At 41.0% G+C, this 20,297-nt stretch overlaps 1 protein-coding gene across 1 annotated transcript in view; it reads left to right on the forward strand.

Moving 5' to 3' along the window:
• LOC135085395 (uncharacterized) overlaps nt 1-20,297 on the forward strand; it is a 61,016-nt gene that overhangs the window by 21,869 nt on the left and 18,850 nt on the right. The window contains exons 20-32 of the mRNA XM_063980178.1: nt 90-161; nt 707-854; nt 1,847-1,987; nt 2,792-2,925; nt 4,028-4,099; nt 5,869-5,983; nt 7,171-7,308; nt 7,797-7,903; nt 8,927-8,998; nt 15,253-15,376; nt 16,386-16,541; nt 18,292-18,416; nt 19,275-19,361. Coding sequence (XP_063836248.1) covers nt 90-161; nt 707-854; nt 1,847-1,987; nt 2,792-2,925; nt 4,028-4,099; nt 5,869-5,983; nt 7,171-7,308; nt 7,797-7,903; nt 8,927-8,998; nt 15,253-15,376; nt 16,386-16,541; nt 18,292-18,416; nt 19,275-19,361 — 1,491 coding nt within the window. The remainder of the gene's footprint in view (nt 1-89; nt 162-706; nt 855-1,846; nt 1,988-2,791; nt 2,926-4,027; nt 4,100-5,868; nt 5,984-7,170; nt 7,309-7,796; nt 7,904-8,926; nt 8,999-15,252; nt 15,377-16,385; nt 16,542-18,291; nt 18,417-19,274; nt 19,362-20,297) is intronic.

Consider the following 20,297-nt stretch of genomic DNA (forward strand, 5'->3'; position numbering starts at 1 on the left):
AAGTCATTGAGGGAGGCCTATGTTCAGCAGTGGACGCCCTGTAGCTGAAGTGATGATGATGATGATGATAATTTTTTCATGTTTTTCAGAAAGATGGGCCATGAATTGAGATCGCGATCGAGCGTGGAACAGCTTGGCGTAATGTTGAAGTACTTCGAAAGGTAAAGATATTACACAAACACCCTCCTCTTCCCGGGTATTTTCCTTTAAAATCCGTTTCCCAACCTTTACACCTCGTCATTGGCAAATGCACAAGACGTGCGTGCCAGAAAAAAAAAACCCTCCCGTGCTGTTGCTTATAAGGAACCCAGAACAATTTTTTGACAATTTCATTTGAAACATATCGAATATTTAAGGGAAACCATATTATTATTGTGTTATTGGCCATGTTGTGTGTTTTTATGTATGTTAAAATTTTATAAATATGCTGTTGGTTTTCTCAATAAAATAAAATAAAAAAAAATAGTTTTAGTTTAGAGGATTTCAAACAAGGCTTGAACCTTGAGTTAATGGGAAAAAAATGCCTTATGACAATAAGTACTAATTCTGTCCCGGATAGTGAAAAAGGCGCATCGAACACTTTCTCGATATTAATTATTTGAAAGTTATCTCCGTTATGATTTGGTGCTAGATACGCCCTTTCTTTTATCGGGGGCAGAACTTATATGGCATTAAATGTTAAATAAATAAATAAATATTATTTCAGACACGGCGAGCCAAACAACTGGCACAAGCAAGACCCGCTTCTGTCTCTGCCAGAAGGGCGCGTGAGGGCTGAGCGGATGTGGACGGAACTCAGCGCGACGCTCAATGGCGTTCCCGGCGAGCGCAAACCCGCTGACAAATGGAAAAAGGTTGGGAACTATATTCCCACTCGAGCAGGTGGGAACTATATTCCCACTGTCTATGTTCCCGCTCGAGCAGGTGGGAACTGTATCCCCACTGTCGCAGGTGGGAACTATATTCCCTCTGTCTTTGGTTGGTGGGAACTATATTCCCACTGTCTATGTTCCCACTCGAGCAGGTGGGAACTGTATTCTCACTGTCTGTGGCGGGAAGTATATTCCCACTGTCTATGTTCCCACTGTGTTTGGTGGGAACTATATTCCCACTGTCGCAGGTGGGAACTATATTCCCACTGTCTATGTTCTTACTGTCTGTGCTGGGAACTATATTCTCACTCGAGCAGGCGGGAACTATATTCCCACTGTCTATGTTCCCACTGAGCGCATGTGGACGGAACTCAGCGCGACGCTCAATAGCGTTTCCGGCAAGCGCAAACCCGCCGACAAGTGGAAGAAGGTGTGTAGGATGTGCTGGGAACTATATTCCCACTCGAGCAGGCGGGAACTATATTCCCACTGTCTATGTTCCCACTGAGCGCATGTGGACGGAACTCAGCGCGACACTCAATAGCGTTCCCGGCGAGCGCAAACCCGCCGAAAAATGGAAAATGGTTGGGAACTATATTCCCACTCGAGCAGGTGGGAACTATATTCCCACTGTCTATGTTCCCGCTAGAGCAGGTGGGAACTGTATCCCCACTGTCGCAGGTGGGAACTATATTCCCACTGTCTTTGGTTGGTGGGAACTGTATTCTCACTGTCTGTGGCGGGAAGTATATTCCCACTATCTATGTTCCCACTGTGTCTGGTGGGAACTATATTCCCACTGTTTATGTTTCCATTGACGCATGTGGGAACTGTATCCCCACTGTCTATGTTCCAACTCCAGAGCTCTATTCAACGCTGTGCCTTCGATTTGCTGCTTCACTTAAGCAAGCATCTTTTGTGAATACTTCACTTAAGCTAGTAATTGTTGTCAACTGTATTCTCTTCTATCCAAGGTCTGGGTTGATTGGAAGTGTAAGACCAAGAAGAAAATGCTAACAGAAGGCATGGACAGCTTGAGTGCGTATGGAAGACGGGTCATGGCCATCGCGGGACACTCGGGCAAACCCGCTGTTAACAATGATGGCGAATCAGCTGTGAGTATTACCACAGAATAATAATAAGTACTACGTACAGAAGTTTTACTTCGGAAGGTATTTAAAAAAATGTATGCTCAATGTGGTGTAATTTAGTCTGTCTCAAGAGTCAAGCACCATTTTGTTGACAAACGTCAGTGATCGGCACTGCGCCGAAGCTATAGGGCTGACTTCGGTAAAATGATGTGACGTGAGGTGCCAAACTGCGGAAAATGGCGGAGGAAATACATGATTTAGCATGAATTATCATGAATAATATTAACTGCTTATTTACCTTTCAGTGTCTTGAGGCAACTTAAAAAAGTACATTCTGTGTTTTTATTATTATTTAGGCAGTTAAATACTACACAGTATTTAGTACACCATTTTCTTTATTTTCTTCCACCATACACAAGAATACGCGTGCGTGAGTCAATGTTCGCTCGTATGTGAGGCCTTGTCGAATAGTATCCTGTAGGGGGGCATCGTGCGTGTTTTGTTTTCGATGTAAACTCGCGGAGATGAACATGCCTGGTATTACGTCATTTTGAATAGGGAATTTTTGTATAGAGAAAAATGAAAAGTGAGACCGTGCATGTTTCATCATCATCATCATCAACAGCCCTTTACAGTCCACTGCTGGACTACTATGAGCCTTCTCCACTATAGTGGAAGGTTTTGCCATAATCCCCACGCATGTTTTTCAGTTAATTCTCACCCCCCTTTTTTATTCTTTTTCACCTAAAAAACAAAATAATTAACATTTTTTACCCGACTGCGCCAAAAAGAGGGTTATGTTATTTATGTACGTACTTCATATTTCAGAGTCAAAATGCCTCACAATCAGCATCGTTATCTAACACTTTGGGCTTCCACCTAGAATTTGAGGTTTCGGACGAAGAAATGGCTGAGGGAACTGATAGAACTGGTAGAACTGAAAGAACTCCAGCGATCTACAAGTAAGAGCAAATACATCTTCATTCACAATAGATCATCGTTTCAGCCAAATGACGTCCACTGCTGGACAAAGGCCTCCCCCAAGGTTTTCCACAATAAACGGTCCTGCACTGCCTGCGTTCTTCCCGAGACCTTCACCAGATCGTCGGTCCACCTAGTAGGAGGCCTGCCCACGCTTCGTCTTCCAGCCCGTGGTCGCCACTCGAGAACTTTTCTGCCCCAACGGCCATCGTCTCTGTGAGCTATGTGCCCCGCCCACTGCCACTTGATTTTAGCAATTCTGCGGGCTATGTCAGTCACTTTGGCGAATTTCGTACTGCCGCTAAAAAGTTCTTATAACTTATCTAAAGCCCGGTCTGTGAGCACGTAGAATTTTGTCCAATGACCCATATTGCTGTCGCGACTGTGCGACGGGCGCCCGCAGTGAGTGTGCGAGCGCGATAGCAACATAATTACGCGCGAGTGATAAGGATGGGTAGCTTGGGGTCATTGGACAAAATTATACGTGCTTGCAGACCAGACTATATAAAATAACAATATTGTGGACTCGGTAATGAATTCGAAATTGTATTTAGTCCGTATTGAGTTGAAATGTCGCGTGACGTCACTTATAGGTAAATAATCTACCTAGGCGTGACGTCACGCGCCATTTCAACTTGATGTAGCGCTGCTATTATTTAATTATGAAAGGAAGGAAAAAATACGTGTTCAATATTTTCTTATTATCTGTCTGACGGTCAAGTAATTGAAATGTACAATAACATATTTCTGAATGTATGTATTTGACACTTAAATGTTATTATTACTGACGGGATTGCTACAATGTATCTTAATTTTGAGTTCCCGATATTTCGGCACTGTTGCAAGCGCCATGGTCGCGGAGTAACTGAGGAAACTTGCGGGTGAGATGTTATGTGCAGACTTATCGGTCTACCCTCTTTCGCAGTCTTTTATTACGGTTGCCTCCCGTACCACCGTTCACCAACTCACTATTTTCTCGCAACTGTTCTACATGGTAGCAATCCCGTCAGTAATTAATTTTGTTAGTGACCATGAAAGTTTAAAACATTAAATTATAATAAGGTTTTTTTTGTTGTTTCATAGACACATAGAAATTGAGAATAAAGTGCGATCCAGCTACCAACAGTTTGCAGCCATGCTGGAGTATATGGAAAGGTAATAACATAATCATCATCATCATTTCAGCCACAGGACGTCCACTGCTGAACATAGGCCTCCCCCAATGACTTCTAGATTGACCGGTTGGTATATAGAATCTTTCAATCAATAAATTAACGCCCGTATTCACAAACGATGCTTGCTTAAGTGAAGCAGCAAATCGAACGCACAGCGTTGAATAGAGCTCTGTGATTGGTTCGTGTGTCACCCTGTGCGTCCACGCGCACTGTGAGACCTCATAGTAATGTTTGTGAATACGGGCGTAAATCTTTCCTTTTATACTAGTTGACCCGGCGAACTTCGTACCGCCATTAAAAACATTTTTTGAAAATATTCTAAAACCTATGTTCAGTAGATTTTATTTTGGATTCGAATGATGAAAGATTTTTTATAATCGGTCCAGTAGTTTCGGAGCTTATTCAATACAAACAATTAAATCTTTCCTCTTTATAATATTAGTAAAGATAATTTTAATTTGTGTGATAATGGGGATGTTTGGCGGAATAAAGCGCTTTAATCTATACTTAATATTATAAATGCGAAAGTAACTCTGTGTGTCTGTCTTGCTTTCACGCCTAAACCACTGAACTTATTTTGATGAAATTTGGCATAGAGTTAGTTTGAGTCCCGGGAAAGGACATAGGATAGTTTTTATCCCGGTTATTGAAAAAGGGACCCGCGCCATAAAGTTTTTCTGTGACAGAAAAAATTCCACGCGGGCGAAGCCGCGGGCGGAAAGCTAGTCGCTTATAAGTAAACTGGCGATCACTACGGCAGTTTTCGGCGAGGACACGTTTGCTAACATTTGCTATAGTTCTTGCAACTCACGAAGGCGAGTGAGCTTTACTTGTGTGTGTACGTGTACATGCACATAACGATAGTGTAATGTGTATCAAAACTTTTGTAAAACGATCAGTAGCGAGCCACCACACATGTAAAGCTCACTCGCCTTCGTGAATACAACAACAACAACAACTTCAATAAATAAATACATATCTTTGGACATTTTATACTGCGCCTCTAGTCCCAAACTAAGCAAAGCTTGTAAGGCCGGGAATCGAACCCGGGACCTCTCGGCATAGTAGTCCGTTCTGAACTACTACACCCAATCGCCACAATAGTGAAGTGTTTCATTATTTTTTAGCAGTGACACTTGCCGCTTAGCGGTCTTCATTTTGCTTATACTTATAAGCAGGCCTGTTCATCTCCGCGAGTTTACATCGAAAACAAAACACGCACGATGGCCCACCTACAGGATACTATTCGACAAGGCCTCACATACGAGCGAACATTGACTCACGCACGCGTATTCTTGTGTATGATGGAAGAAAATAAAAAAAAATGGTGTACTAAATACTGTGCAGTATTTAACTGCCTAAATAATAATAAAAACACAGAATGTACTTTTTTAAATTGCCTCAAGACACTGAGAGGTAAATAAGTAGTTAATATTATTCATGATAATTCATGCTAAATCATGTATTTCCTCCGCCATTTTCCGCAGTTTGGCACCTCACGTCACATCATTTTACCGAAGTCAGCCCTATAGCTTCGGCGCAGTGCCGATCACTGACGTTTGTCAACAAAATGGTGCTTGACTCTTGAGACAGACTAAATTACACCATATTGTTAATGACATTGAGCATACATTTTTTTAAATACCTTCGCGAAGTAAAACTTCTGTACGTAGTACTTATTATTATTCTGTGTTATAAGCGCTTTTTTTCCGCCGAATGCCCAATATATTGTTTTGTTTGACCATATAGACACGGTGACCTAGTATATTGGAACATGTTGAAACGTGAGGCCATGTGGGCAGAGCTGACTACCATTCTGAACTCTCTGCCTGGATTCACTAAGACTGAGGAGAAATGGAAGAAGGTATTTATTTCTACCCCCTTAGGCTCAGAACAGACGGTGAAACGCAACTGCAACGAAACTGCACCTGCTAGTTACTTTTGAGTTGCATCTAAGTTTCTGCCATAGCGTCCGTTGAGAGACCACACATGACGCAACCAGTTTCAAACTTTCAGTTTCAGTTTCATTCATCAGAATCATCAGAAAGTTGCAGTTTCGTTGCAGTTGCGTTTCACCGTCTGTTCTGGGCCCAAGACGAATTAATTGAGACTCTTCCCACTTTCCCACCTCTCGTTCCCACCGCTGCAACTCCTGAGTAGTGAGGATTCATCATCATCATTTCAGCCATAGGACGTCCACAGCTGAACATAGCTTGTTTTCCACGGGACTATTCCCACCTCTCGTTCCCACCGCTGCAACTCCTGTGTAGCCAAGATCTACAGCTTGACCACCAAATAACCAGTGAAGGCCAAGTTTGTCCCGGGGGAAAGTTAAACTGTCATTGGACCCGCAACGAAATTAATCAGAAGAACATACGAGGAGTTTGAAGCTTGATTGCCAATAAAAATATGTTCATAGCAGACTTATCAACTTGGAAAGAGATCAACACCGTATTGCCTTTCGCGAGCTGTTATCGCCTTTCGCGCGCTGTCAACAACGAGGCGAGGCGTTTACGTTACGGTGTGGAATGTGGATAGGTGTGCGTTGCAGTATGGAGTTTCATACAAAGAAAACTGACCGCCTCGAGTAGAGTTGACACGATTGGCACTGGCCCATTTATTGTCCCGAAGCAGTGTTAGGGTTAATATTGGGACGTGTAAAAGTGCTTTTTGCAAAAATAAATGAGTTTTATGAGTTTTTTTTAAAACGATCTCTTTCCGGATTGATAAGTGTGCTATGTCATTTAAAGACCCAGAATGAAATGTGTTTTAAAAAACATGTGCTTTAGAATGAGGGCTATCGTTTTAGCGCTCACCAGTTAGCGCCACTGTAGAGTAAGGTCCTGTCACTTGCTAGTAGCGAAGACAGTGGCACCAACTGGTGAGCGCTAAAGTGGTAGGAGGACTATCGCATTTGCACTCATCAAGATGGCGCCACTGTAGAGTAAGGTCCTGTCAATCGCCAGGGGTGCCAACTGTTAAGTATAAAAACGATAGCCTTCATTATCGGTGAATGGTATGAAAATTTGATGATGATGATCTGTTTTCAAGGTGTGGGCGGATTGGAAGTGCAAAACCAAGAGGAAAGTCATGAAGTCAGGGTTAGAGAAACTGACCGATGCTGAGAAACGGGTATTGACCGTCATCGGGCGCGGCAGCCGGTGCGACGACAGCGACAGCGATGCACCCGTGAGTACACACCATAAGGTTACGGGACTATTCCCACCTCTCGTTCCCACCGCTGCAACTCCTGTGTAGCCAGGATCCACAGCTTGACCGCCAATAACCCAACCAGTGAAGGTCAAGTTTGTCCCGGGGGAAAGTTAAACTGTCATTGGACCCGCAACGAAATTAATCAGAAGAACATAGGAGTTCGAAATTAAGGTTCGACTTCCCTCCAGTGCAAAGCGGATGAGAGGTGACAAACAAAGGTTTAATAACCATAAGGTTATCCTTCGGAATAGAGCAACAACCATGAGCTATCAAACGAGACCGATTTTGGATGACCCTGGATGTCATTTGTGTGTCAGTGTCAGGATTATTAACCATTTCACTCTCGTAAAATCTGAAAAAATCTCAGAGCTCATGTTTTCAGCGTGTCAATAAGTGCGTCAAAAGTTGCAAAAACGGTTACGACTAATAAATTACTAATTACTATTAATAATGTATTTTTCCAGAACACTTCAGAACCCAAAGGCGTGTACCTGGAACTGAATTCGAATTCATCAGACGATGAAATGGCCCAAGAAAATAAAAATTTAAGTAAAATTGAAAGGGAACTGAAGTAAGTTGTATCCACACTATACGTCTAGCGCTTAACTGGCTCAGTGCTTGTAGTATGGGGGAGGCACGGGTGTTTTTGGGACTTCAGACGTCAGTGAGTCTTCAAGATTTCTCTCAGATTTGTATGCTCTGTCACGTCTTAATATGTCAATGTCACCCCTCCCGTGCCGCTCCCATACCTCAGGCCAGTGGTTCCCAAACTTATTTAGTCTACTGCCCACTTTGAGAATAAATTATTTTTTAGCGCCCCCCATTTTTGTAGTCAAGAGTCGAGCTCAGTCGGTGTCTAAGAGTCCTCCTAGTAAATGACGCCTCCCAAACCTCTACACAACGTCCCGATTTTTTTTCTGGGTCTCTTACCACCCCCCTTTAAGCTTGCAGCGCCCACAAGGGGGCGTTATCGCCCACTTTGGGAAAGACTGCCTCAGGCGCTGACTCAATTTAAACCTATAATATTATTTAACCGCCTCTGTGATCTAGTGGTAGGACCACCTGCTTCAGGCGCAGAGGTCCCGGGTTCGATTCCCAGTGGGGGCAGATTTTTCTGTTCGGTTTGGTTGGTGGTAGGGCTTGTTCTAAGTCCGCCTGGCTAGCTACCACCATCTTATAAGTCTGTCGCCATAACAACAATGTTAACAGCATTGTTGTGTTCCGGCAGTTAGAGGTAAGATAGCCAGTTCCTCCGTTTGAGGATTCCGGGTGAAGCTCGCTTCCACCTTCGGCCTGATCGTCACTTACCATTAGGTGAGATACAAGCCAAGAGCTTCCTCGTTGTGGACAAAAATAAACAAAATGTCTCTTCAACCCACACTCAAAAACTAGTTAACGAATTTTGATGCGGTTTTCACCATTCCATACAGTGTCAGTACATAATTTGTCCAAAATTTAATTTGATAAAATATTTAACCGTTAAATATCAGCAGTACTTACCCGCCAAATTTCAACCTTATTCCCCTGTCTTAAGGTTCACTAACAATAAAAGTGCAACTTACTATGCCGTTTACTAATTGTTTTATCTTTTTAGGAAATATGGACAAGAAGTTCGAGCAAAGGCCAATGTACCCCAACATTTGATGCTACTGGAATATATGGAAAAGTGAGTAAATAAATAAATATCCTTGGAAATGGACAACACGCATAAGTTGTAATATTAAGTTAAATTATGACTTAATTTAAAGTTTAGATCACACACATTACACTAGTTTTTATTTCACCTCAATCCATCCAGTATTACCGAAGATAGAGCCTCGAGAAGTTTACGGACTTATTAAAATTTTCAAAAATTTCCAATATTCGCGCGTGACGTCACAACATGATTTTGCAGACCCCGCACGTTAACCCATTTACCACTTTTTGTCTTTTTCCAACTAAAATAAAATTTTACCTAACTGACAACTGTTGTTAGTTGTCAGTTCAATCACATTTCAAACTAGGCGCTATAAAAGTAACCATTTTTATGCCACCTATTGCCAATTTTGTGCACTATGAAGCCATTTTTACATTTATGCACTTAAATATAAATTTTCTGGAAAAATAACCAAGTTTGTGTCTCTGTGCTCAATAACGAGTAAATAGTCCAGTTATTTGTTAATTTTACTTGGAAAGTTTTCCGGATTTTTTGAAAATTGGTGAATAAATAGATTTCGCTATGTTCTTTCCGAATTTTGTGACCTCGTTTATAGCCGCGCGCGCGCCCGCCTTATTGAAAAAAATCCGCCTTAAAAAAGGTTTTTGACAACTACTTTTTTCATTTTATAATTTTTGGGACATAGACAAGCTAAGAAGCTTTGATAAATGTGATAAATTTCATGTAATGTAAGTTAAATAGATTTAGAGTTGTGAAACAGTCAAATTAATGTACCTGCTAAATTGCGGGTGTCCTAAATATGCTGAAGTATAAAAAAATTCGCGTTGCTGAAGTATACATTTTTTTTGTCTTGTTTGTTTCTACATTACATAATTGTATCGTACTATTATTATAAATGCGAAAGTTTGGATGTCTGGAAGTTTAAAATAAAGTAAAGTAATGTTTATTTCTCACCAACATAACAGATAATAATAAGATAACAAACAATCAGAAAAAACAAAAAGTAAGAATGTTGGTGGGTTGATACCTGAACTAGGAAGATTCCTGTGTCTCAGGTTTGTTACTCTTTCACGCAAAAAGTACTCAACGGATTTTGTTGAAACTGTACAATATTATTGTTTGTAACCCAGATTAACATATAGGGTATAATTTATGCCGATCTATGACACTAAATTTCACGCGGGTGAAGCCGCAGGCAAAAGCTAGTCGTGAAATAAATAGGAAAGTTTAAGGTTCTGAAACGTGGTCGCTTACTATGGGCCTCATAAGAAGGCTCAAGGTCACCCAAAGGGTAATGGAGCGGGCTATGCTCGGGGTTTCCCTGCGTGATCGAATCAGAAATGAGGAGATCCGCAGGAGAACCAAAGTGACCGACATAGCACGCAGAATTGCTAAAATCAAGTGGCAGTGGGCGGGACACATAGCTCGTAGAGACGATGGCCATTGGGGCAGAAAATTTCTTGAGTGGCGACCACGGGCTGGAAGACGTAGCGTGGGCAGGCCTCCTACTAGGTGGACCGACGATCTGGTAAAGGTCGCGGGAAGAACCTGAATGCGGGCAGCGCAGGACTGTTCATTATGAAAAACCTATGAAAAACCCAAAGGCCTCTCGCCTTTGTCCAGCAGTGAACGTCATTTGGAACGACGAAATAGGAATGAATGTAACTGGGTCATTCTTATTCTTACGCATTTTTGTGTGAGATGTAAGAATAGCATATGTTTTTAAAGAAAATCAGTGCACTGTATATTAATTTACTTAGTAAAATACCTCTATTAACTAGGCCCAATATAATTTTTATCATAAAACTATTAGAAGAATATTTAAAAAAAGTTACAAGTCCAAAATGTCACGGACCGTGTAGTGTGAGATTCCCGGATTTGGACATACAATATTTTTTTCTGAAGAGATGTTATGTTATTTTGATAAATATTACAGTAATTATGCAAGATTAATACATGTTATATTTTATAAGACTGTAAAAAATGTATATCAATAATAATTACCATTTTTGATTTTGAACACCAAACATTGTGTGAGCAGTTTTTGTGTCACAACCACGTGCGCCACTTTAAATATGCGTAACTCGGTAAAAAACTATCTTTGATATTGACATCCCTTGCTAAGTTTTTTTAGAACAGTAACATTGTCATCTTATTAGATTTGCAAATGGCTGAACGTAGTGAGTGAGCCGCAAATAATTATTTCCTATTTATTTGAAAAAAGGGACAACCATAACACGTCCATCCCGTGTACGGTTTTTAAAGGTAGGTATCAATGTCACGCTATTGTATAAAACATAATTATGTACCTCATGCAGTATAGTTTCAGATAATTGCACAAGATCTGCTAATTCACAGATAGTTTTTTGGATATATCGGACACGTTCCAAATTGTCACGGCCATGGTATTAAAAATGTGTCACCACCGCAAACTATTTAAGTACATGGTCGTGACATTACAACGCGTGGTTGTGACATTCTATTTTTATTATTTTAATAGTTTTTGTTGTTCTGCTAAATTATTTTGTGTATTGTGCAATTTTTAGGAGTAGCCTTTTAGTAAGTGTACTTATTTTTCGCTAGTATGATTTTCTAGATGCCACGAAGGAAAAATTATTGCACTTTCTCATTTCTGCAGTAATATCAAATTTTACTGAGACAGCTCCCGGTAAAGGCCCTGCAGAGGTGGTCGGAGTTGTTTTAAAAGGAATTGCTATTAACCATATTTTTAGTGGTACGGTGTCTATGAAACATGTTTAAGTTGTCAAAACCAACTGTTATGTGAATCCTACAGAAATCTCATTTGATACTCAATTAGGTACCTACTGTGTTTAAGATTTACTAATTTGTTAAGCATATTATCATATCGAAACCATGTAGGTAGCATATCGGAAGAATGATCAGATAGTGCCAATAATAAAAAGTCTATTTTTTTATTATCTAGTAGATATATTAACTACCTGACGGTATTTTTGATCTCAATTTTAATTAAATTTTTGGATGTTCAGAAAAAAGTACATATTACCAAATAACACCTTTGTTGATGAAACGAATTTAGTGTATTTTATTGTTAATCAATTTAAACTATTATGATATAAATTTAACAACATAAATATTATTATTTACAGTAAAAATGTAAAACTGTCACATCCGTGTCATGCAGTGTCACAGCCGTGTTTACGTAGGCTATTTTGTTTCCTTTCCGAGGGCTTTAAGGTTGTCCATATACATCAAAAGTATGCTTTTGGTTAATACTTTCGATACACATCGCAAAAAGTTAAAAAAAAAAATCTTTTTATTTTTTAAAAAAAAATTGGCACAAATTTAAGAATGGCCCAACTATCAAAAATCTTCTCTAAGGCAGCATTTTTCCAATTTCGCAACGAGCGCGGCAATCACACTTAACTAACAGACTATCAGAGAGCATAGCGAAATCTATTTAATTAATCACCAATTTTCAAAACTCACGGAACACTTTCCAGGTAACCACGTTAATTTGTACCAAACGACTGGACTATAATTAAATTGATATAAAAATTTGGGTACATCTTCTCAAAAACAAAAGAACTGGTGCTAAAAGGGTTAAGTGACGTTTTGACATTTGTAGAGGGCCTTGTAGAAGGGGAGGCTATGGTGCTGAATGTGGATTAATTCGAGTGTCATAGTAACTTATTAGACTGCTAAGCTTGATGATAAAAAGAAAAATATTTTATTCAATGTACATAGTCTGGTCATAAGTTCTGTCATATGAATAAAGGTTTCAAAAACATTTTTTACTGAATTAGAATTAAAAAGAAAAAATGTGCGATAGTTCGAATTTTATTTTATGTGTAGTGGACGCATAAAGAAGTCCGAACTGTAGTTGTCACGTTGCATTGCTACGCGCCAAAGCAGATTTTCGTTGTGCTAAAAAAAATTTAGTTTATCTTTTCATTAAATGATAGGTATAGGTGTACCAGAATCTCATGGCAAACAAAAATATTGGAAAAGTGTGTCTTTCATATGGCAAATGTCTATGGCTTTATTGGCACCTGTCAACGTAAATCAAGTGAACTGTCAGTCGCTGCAGAAATTTTGTAATCTCTTCATGCCTATTTGTTATTTTTGTGAAAAAGTCGAAAAAGCTCAAGCAAGTCATATTGTTTTCAATGTGTATTGTAAAATAAGGCATAATTCAAAGTCAATCTTTGATTTTAAAGCGCGTCGTTGAGTTGACAGTAAGTTGGAGTGAAATTGGATACATTTAGTTTATTACCTAACTGCGTCAGAAGGAGGGTTTTTTTAAATATTATTCTTATAATAGCTGCTTTATCGGGGGTTTCAGGTGTACCTCACAAATTGGTGCAGAGGAATGGTGAAAATGTTATGACCATGTAAATAAAATTGAAAAAGATAGAATAATTGAAATGGTGGAAGAGCAATTTATAATAAATAACTCTTTATCTTGATCATCTATTGAAGAAAAGTGGAATCCTTGGAATCGTTTTCTAGTTCTGAATGAAGTGATTAGTTATAAGTATGATACATAATAAAATTAGTTACATAAAGTAATGTACGATTTACTTATTTTTCAAGACATTTTCCTATTATATTACTGACGGGATTGCTACCATGTACCTTAGTTTTGAGTTTCCAATTGTCTACTCACGGACATTGCCCGCGGGCGGCGTGACCGGAGGGAGCGGCGAGCGTTCGGCGAACGAACGAGCAATGTTCGGTTCGCGAGCGAACATCTAAGAAGACGATCCTGACGCACTCTCTTCAACGACTTTGCACAAAACGGTCTCGATAACATTGTTAATTTATACCGAATAGACAACTAATTGTATACAGTCCACTCTTTCATTTTATTAACTTCCACTACACTCACTATCGAAGTAACACCAATATTTCGGCACTGTTGCAAGCGCCATGGTCACGGAGTAACTGAAGAAATTAAAACCAGACATCATTCAGATGTGCGTTCAAAAGACCTGAGATTTAAAAAAATCACACGTTTTGTTTAAACAGTAAGCGAAAAAAAAGTGACTTGAAAATGGAATACAAAATGATAAATATGGTAAATGATAAGTCTTTATCAATGAAGAAGCAGAAGTTCAATTTCATGTGACCTCCATCTAGGCTAGTTTCCATCGTCACTCAAAGTTTGGCTGCGGTCTCAAATTTGGGCTTAATTGAGGTATTTTTTGGGTGAGAGGCATAAGAACTAATGCCGTTTTATATCAAAAATTCATACTTAGAGGTAATCAACCAGGTACAAAGTATTTCCTTGTATGTTAGTCTGCCACTTTTTAGTAAGTCCCGAAATCCCCGCTTCGGCTCTCCTACTAACCATTCTAACCATTGCACACAGATAATATCTTACATGCAGCTTTTCATGTTACTACGTCACATTTTCTAAATCCGCGCGGAAAATCGCTCCTAGCGGAAGAGCGCACTTTGAGCTTGAATATTTCAGTCATTTTTAAAGATATCAAAAAAGTAAAAATACAGTATTCATTCTAATTTTTTGTAGTTTTTTTTGGCATCTTCAACAAAAATTGTGCGCCATGTCCATTGTACACTACGCCTCTAGTCCTAAACTAAGCAAAGTTTGTACTATGGGTACTAGACAAGTACACCATTTTCTTTATTTTCTTCCATCATACACAAGAATACGCGTGCGTGAGTCAATGTTCGCTCGTATGTGAGGCCTTGTCGAATAGTATCCTGTAGGGGGCCATCGTGCTTGTTTTGTTTTAGATGTAAGCTCGCGGAGATGAACAGGCCTGGTAGTAGTTACAATTTTATTTATATTTTTCTTGTAATTGCTTTTATGTGTACTTTTATGGACGCAGGCCGCTACCGCTACCAACCGGGTAACGTAGAAAGCATTGGGGGAGGCCTATGTTCAGCAGTGGACGTCCTATGGCTGAGATGATGATGATGATGTACTAAAGCCTGGTCCGTGAGCACGTAGAATTTTGTCCAATGACCCCAAGCTACCCATCCTTATCGCTCGCACGTAATTATGTTGCTGTCGCGCTCGCACACTCACTGCGGGTGCCCGTCGCACAGTCGCGACAGCAATATAATTACGCGCGAGCGATAAGGATGGGTAGCTTGGGGTCATTGGACAAAATTCTACGTGCTCACAGACCGGGCTTTAGTTACAATTTTGTTTATATTTTTCTTGTAATTGCTTTTATGTGTACTACCACCCCTTATATGGGCCTTGTTTTACAAAACCACACCCTGTATTTGCTGTTGTTTGTATTCTTCAGACACGGTCACCCCTCGGTCTGGTGCAAAGACGATGGCCAAGCAGACCAGTTGTGGGCGGAGTTAGCTGAGAAGTTGAACGCTGTACCCGGGGGAGTCGAAAAGACTGTGGAGAAATGGAAGAAGGTATCATCATCATGACTAGTGTTGCGTATCGATGGTCTATCGATAGTAAAGGCAATAAGAGTAATCATAACCGCCTCTGTGGTCTAGTGGTAAGACCACCTGCTTCAGACGCAGAGGTCCCGGGTTCGATTCCCAGTGGGGACAGATTTTTCTGTTCGATTTGGTTGGTGGTAGGGCTTGTTCTAAGTCCGCCTGGCTAGCTACCACCATCTTACCTAAGTCTGTCGCCAAAACATCAATGTTAACAGCATTGTTGTGTTCCGGCAGTTAGAGGTAAGATAGCCAGTTCCTCCGTGGTTGATTCCGGGTGAAGCTCGCTTCCACCTTCGGCCTGATCGTCACTTACCGTCAGGTGAGATACGCCAAGAGCATCCTCAATGTGGATAAAAAAAAATGTTCTGTTACCAAGTCCTCTACAATTTAAACTAAGTTTGAATCATATTAAATGATGGCATATTTAATAAAAATATTATTGAAACAACAAAAACCCAACTGCGTAAAAATGAACACCGCCTAACTTTAACCGTAACAATAACGTTAACCGGTGTTTTTTGTAGCTCTCATATCTCGTATGTCAGCGAATACGTCTAGTTACCAGTAACCCTGATAGAATCTTTCTTTTGTGAATATTCTCTATACTCTGTATATTTTAAAGACTGTAAACCCTTGAAAAAGAGGCTGACAATAGTGACTGAGTTTCTTGCGCTGCTTCTTCTCAGCACTGGCCCATTTGTTGTCCCGAAGCAGTGGTAGGGTTAATACTGGGACGTGTAAAAGTGCTTTTTAAAAGCTTACTTGCAGAAATAAAATGAGTTTTATGAGCTCTGTTTAAATGTGTTATTTTAATTTAATACTCATCATCATTGCAGCCACAGGACGTCCACTGATCATAGGCCTCCCCCAATGACTTCCACATTGCCCGGTTGGTAGCGGCCTGCATCCAGCGCCTTCCTGCTACCTTTATGAGGTCGTCTGTCCACCATTACATTAATTTTATTACTTTATTCAGGCATGGGCAGACTGGAAGTCTAAAACCAAGAAGAAACTTCGCACTCTCGGGCCGAACCACCTGTCAGAATATGAGGTGCGAGTGCTGACGTTTGCCGGACGGCAGTGGCCGGGCCACAAACTGGGCGCCGTGCGGCTGGACGAGGATGGAAACGAGGTAAGTTATAGAGACATCATCATTTCAGCCACAGGACGTCCACTGCTGAACATAGGCCTCACCCAATGACTTTCACATCGCCTGATTGGTAGTGTTAATCATATTAGCCTTTTATTTAGCTACCTGCATCCTAAGATTAATAACGCCTAAAGCTCGGTCTCCGAGCACGTAGAAATTTGTCCAATGACCCCAAGCTACCCATCTTTACCGCTGGCGCGTAATTATATTGCTGTCGCGATTGTGCGACGGGCGCCCGCAGTGAGTGTGCGAGCGCGACAGCAACATAATTACGCGCGAGCGATAAGGATGGGTAGCTTGGGATCATTGGACAATATTCTACGTGCTCACCAACCAGACTATAGGCATTTTAATTCTATGAGGTCATAAATGAGTCTTATGTTAAGTAGAAGCTCTATGCCTACATCACACCTGGTGAAGAATTCTGATCAGGAATCCTCAATCGCAGAGGAACTGGCTATATTACCTCCAAATGCCAAAACAACAATGCTTTTAACATTGTTTTTATGGCGACAGACTCAGGTAAGTCGATTGTAGCTAGCTAGGTGCTATTAGAAGCAGCCCTACCACCTCCCAAGTTCTGCCTCCTTTGAGAATCGAACCTGGGACCTCCCAAGTTTTGCCTCCATTGGGAATCAAACCCAGGACCTCTAGCTTGAGAAACTTCGCACCCTCTGGCCGAACCACCTGTCGGAGTATGAGGCGCGAGTGCTGACGTTTGCCGGACGGCAGTGGCCGGGCCACAAACTGGGCGCCGTGCAGCTGGACGAGGATGGAAACGAGGTTATAGGTCGTTTAGAGTAGGCGCACACCGTTGATTTTTCGTCGGCCGATAGTTTAGTCGGGCAGTTGATCAGTATGGGCATGTATGGGAGTGCGCACACTACGCCGATTCGATTTGGCCGATTCTTCATACAATTTAAAATCGGGCACAACTATCGGCCAACTAAAAATCAACGGTGCCGCGGTGTGCGCCTACTCTTAACCACTCGGACGCGCCCCGCCATTCTTCCGCTAATGTTTGAGTGTTATCGGTACACGCTAATATCCATGAGTGCACACGCACACTACAGTAATGCCGTACGGATTGCTCGGCTCAAACTCCCCGCACCCCGCGCGACCGAGATCAAACATTGCTGGGACGCGTCTTCAAACATTCGTGAGTCAGTGACATAGAATACAAGTCTGAAGTCTCGCTGACGTTTGACGTCACAAAACACCATCCCGTGTCGCTGTCATACCTCTGGAACTGACTCAGTTAAGCGCTACACAAATATGAATCCACCTTAAGTATTTTTTAGAAGATTAGGGCTTCCATCGCATTGTTGTTATGGCGACAGACTCGGGTAAGACGATAGTAGCAAGCAAGCTAGGTGATAGTATAGTTAGAAGCAGTCCTAGCACCAAGTTTTGCCTCCTTTGGGAATCGAACCTTGGACCGCCAATAACCCAACCAGTGATGGTACAGTTTGTCCCGGGGGTAAGTTATAGGGACATATAGAGGTGGATTTATAGGGTGACAGGGCTACCAAAATGCCACGGGCCCCCGACCCGAGGGGGCCACGACCCGAGGGGGCCATGACCCGAGGGGGCCCCCGACCCAAGACCCTAAGCGCTAAGACCCTAAGCGCTAAGACCCTAAGCGATGGTGACAAATTAATGGTTTATTTCAGAATTATTCACAGCCGCCTAAACAACTGATCATATTTTGATAATTCTGTTGCAATTTCAGATTACACCGCAGTCACCGCAAGAGTCACAATCGGACGTGGTTACCACTGAGCTTTACATGGAGCTCTCTGAGGAAGAAATGGAGTCCGAGGAAGACAGCGATAGTTCTGACGACGACAGCCCAAAGTGAGTGTAGTCCATAGAGGTATAGAGAGATGCCAACTAATGCGCTGAGTTCGAAACTCAGTGTCGCATTAGAAATTCACACACACAAAGTAATCAAAATATGTACTCATTATCCACTGCGGTATCAGTACTCAACGTTCGAATAATCTTTAGTTCTACGCAAGCAATGTAAACTGTTTACATTATGACGTCGCTGCTGTCATCATTGCTGTCGCGAACAATGTGTTCTGTTTTTGGGCATATTGCTGCGACACTGGCCCCGCCCCTTTTTCTCCCTTTAGTTTCTGTGATCTGTGGTATAGTCCAACGATTTTGAAACGTCAAGTGTCAAAAATCAAAAACTAACAGTGATATAGATGACCCACGCTGAACTGTCCCACCAAACTCAATGACAGGGGGGCGCTACCATCGTTCAACTATATGGTTTCCAACATGGCAAAAATCGGAACCAGCGATCCGGTATTGACGGTGGCGCCCCGCTGTCAATGTCATGGATAGGACAGTTCAGTATTTTGGAACTATAGTAGCGCCCTCCCGCTAATGTCACAATTATGCTTGTCCAACGTGGCAATAATCGGAACTAATAATCCAGCATTAATAGTAGCGCCCTCCTGACAGTGTCATAGATTTCGCTAAATATTTTCAACTGCAACGCGACGAACGAAAATCAGTGTCGCTTTGTCAGCTAGTTCAACCGAAGCTGTAACGTAAACGGAGCGCAACTGCGCCTTTACGCAAAAGCTGGCAGAAAGCTACTTTTTCTCAAACGCAAGTCAAACGCTTCACGAACATTTGCTGTGTTTTGGTGTAAAAATAAGGTGTTCGGGCTTTTAATGAAAAGTTTAATTTTTGTTTTAGTTATAATGAAAGGGGAAAAAGAAGGAGGCCGAAATACACAAGGACCACGGTGCAACAACACACTGAGATGCTCAAATTTTTTGGGACGTAAGTGTTATATTTGTAAAGATAAAGATAAAGATACATTTATTTGTTCAAACATGTGTACATAAGGTGTTAAGTCAGCATTTAAAATGGTATAAACATGTCGTACCTTTGCGGTGTACAAATTAAATTTAAAAAAAAATCAATTACAATAATACTGCATAATCAATCAAATCAAATTAAAGTTAAAGTCAATGTTGCATAATCAGATTAAATGGAAAAAATATTAAGAAGTAAATCAAAATTTGTCACTTAGGAAGTCCGTCAGATTATAATAACATTTTTAAATTACTAACCTTAATTTTAAATTCATACAATTCTAATTTTTTTATTGTTAAGGGGATGTTATTGTAAATTCTAGGTGCCATACATAATATACTTTTACTCATAAGAGCTGAATTTGAGGGGGGCATCCGTAGTCTTGAGTAGTCGCGTCGGTTGCGACTGACAACATCCTCTAAACGAAGAAAAAGTGACGGATTTTGTGTATAGTTGTTGCAATATTTATGTATAAAGCCTGGTCCGTGAGCACGTAGAATCCCGTCCAATGACCCCAAGCTACTCGCACACTCACTGCGGGCGCGCGTCGCACAGTCGCGACAGCAACATAATTACGCGCGAGCGATAAGGATGGGTAGCTTGGGGTCATTGGACGGGAATCTACGTGCTCACGGACCAGGCTTTAGTTGTTACAATAGACGTGTTGACACCACCAACCAATTGACGTACTTTTTAAAACTGTCAAAACGAAACCCTCCCATAGATTTTGTATAAAAAAAACTCATAAAACTCACAAGTGACGTCACTATTTTGTCAACTCAAATAAACTACTTTTTTCAATTACAATGCGACTAAAAATCGTAATTTACAGGTAATTTAAAATTAATTAAGTTTTAAAGACTAGAATGAAGTGTATTTTTAGAAAAGTTGTAATTTCGA

The sequence above is a fragment of the Ostrinia nubilalis genome, chromosome 28 (genome assembly GCF_963855985.1).
Source record: "Ostrinia nubilalis chromosome 28, ilOstNubi1.1, whole genome shotgun sequence".
In the NCBI taxonomy this organism is placed as follows: domain Eukaryota; kingdom Metazoa; phylum Arthropoda; class Insecta; order Lepidoptera; family Crambidae; genus Ostrinia; species Ostrinia nubilalis.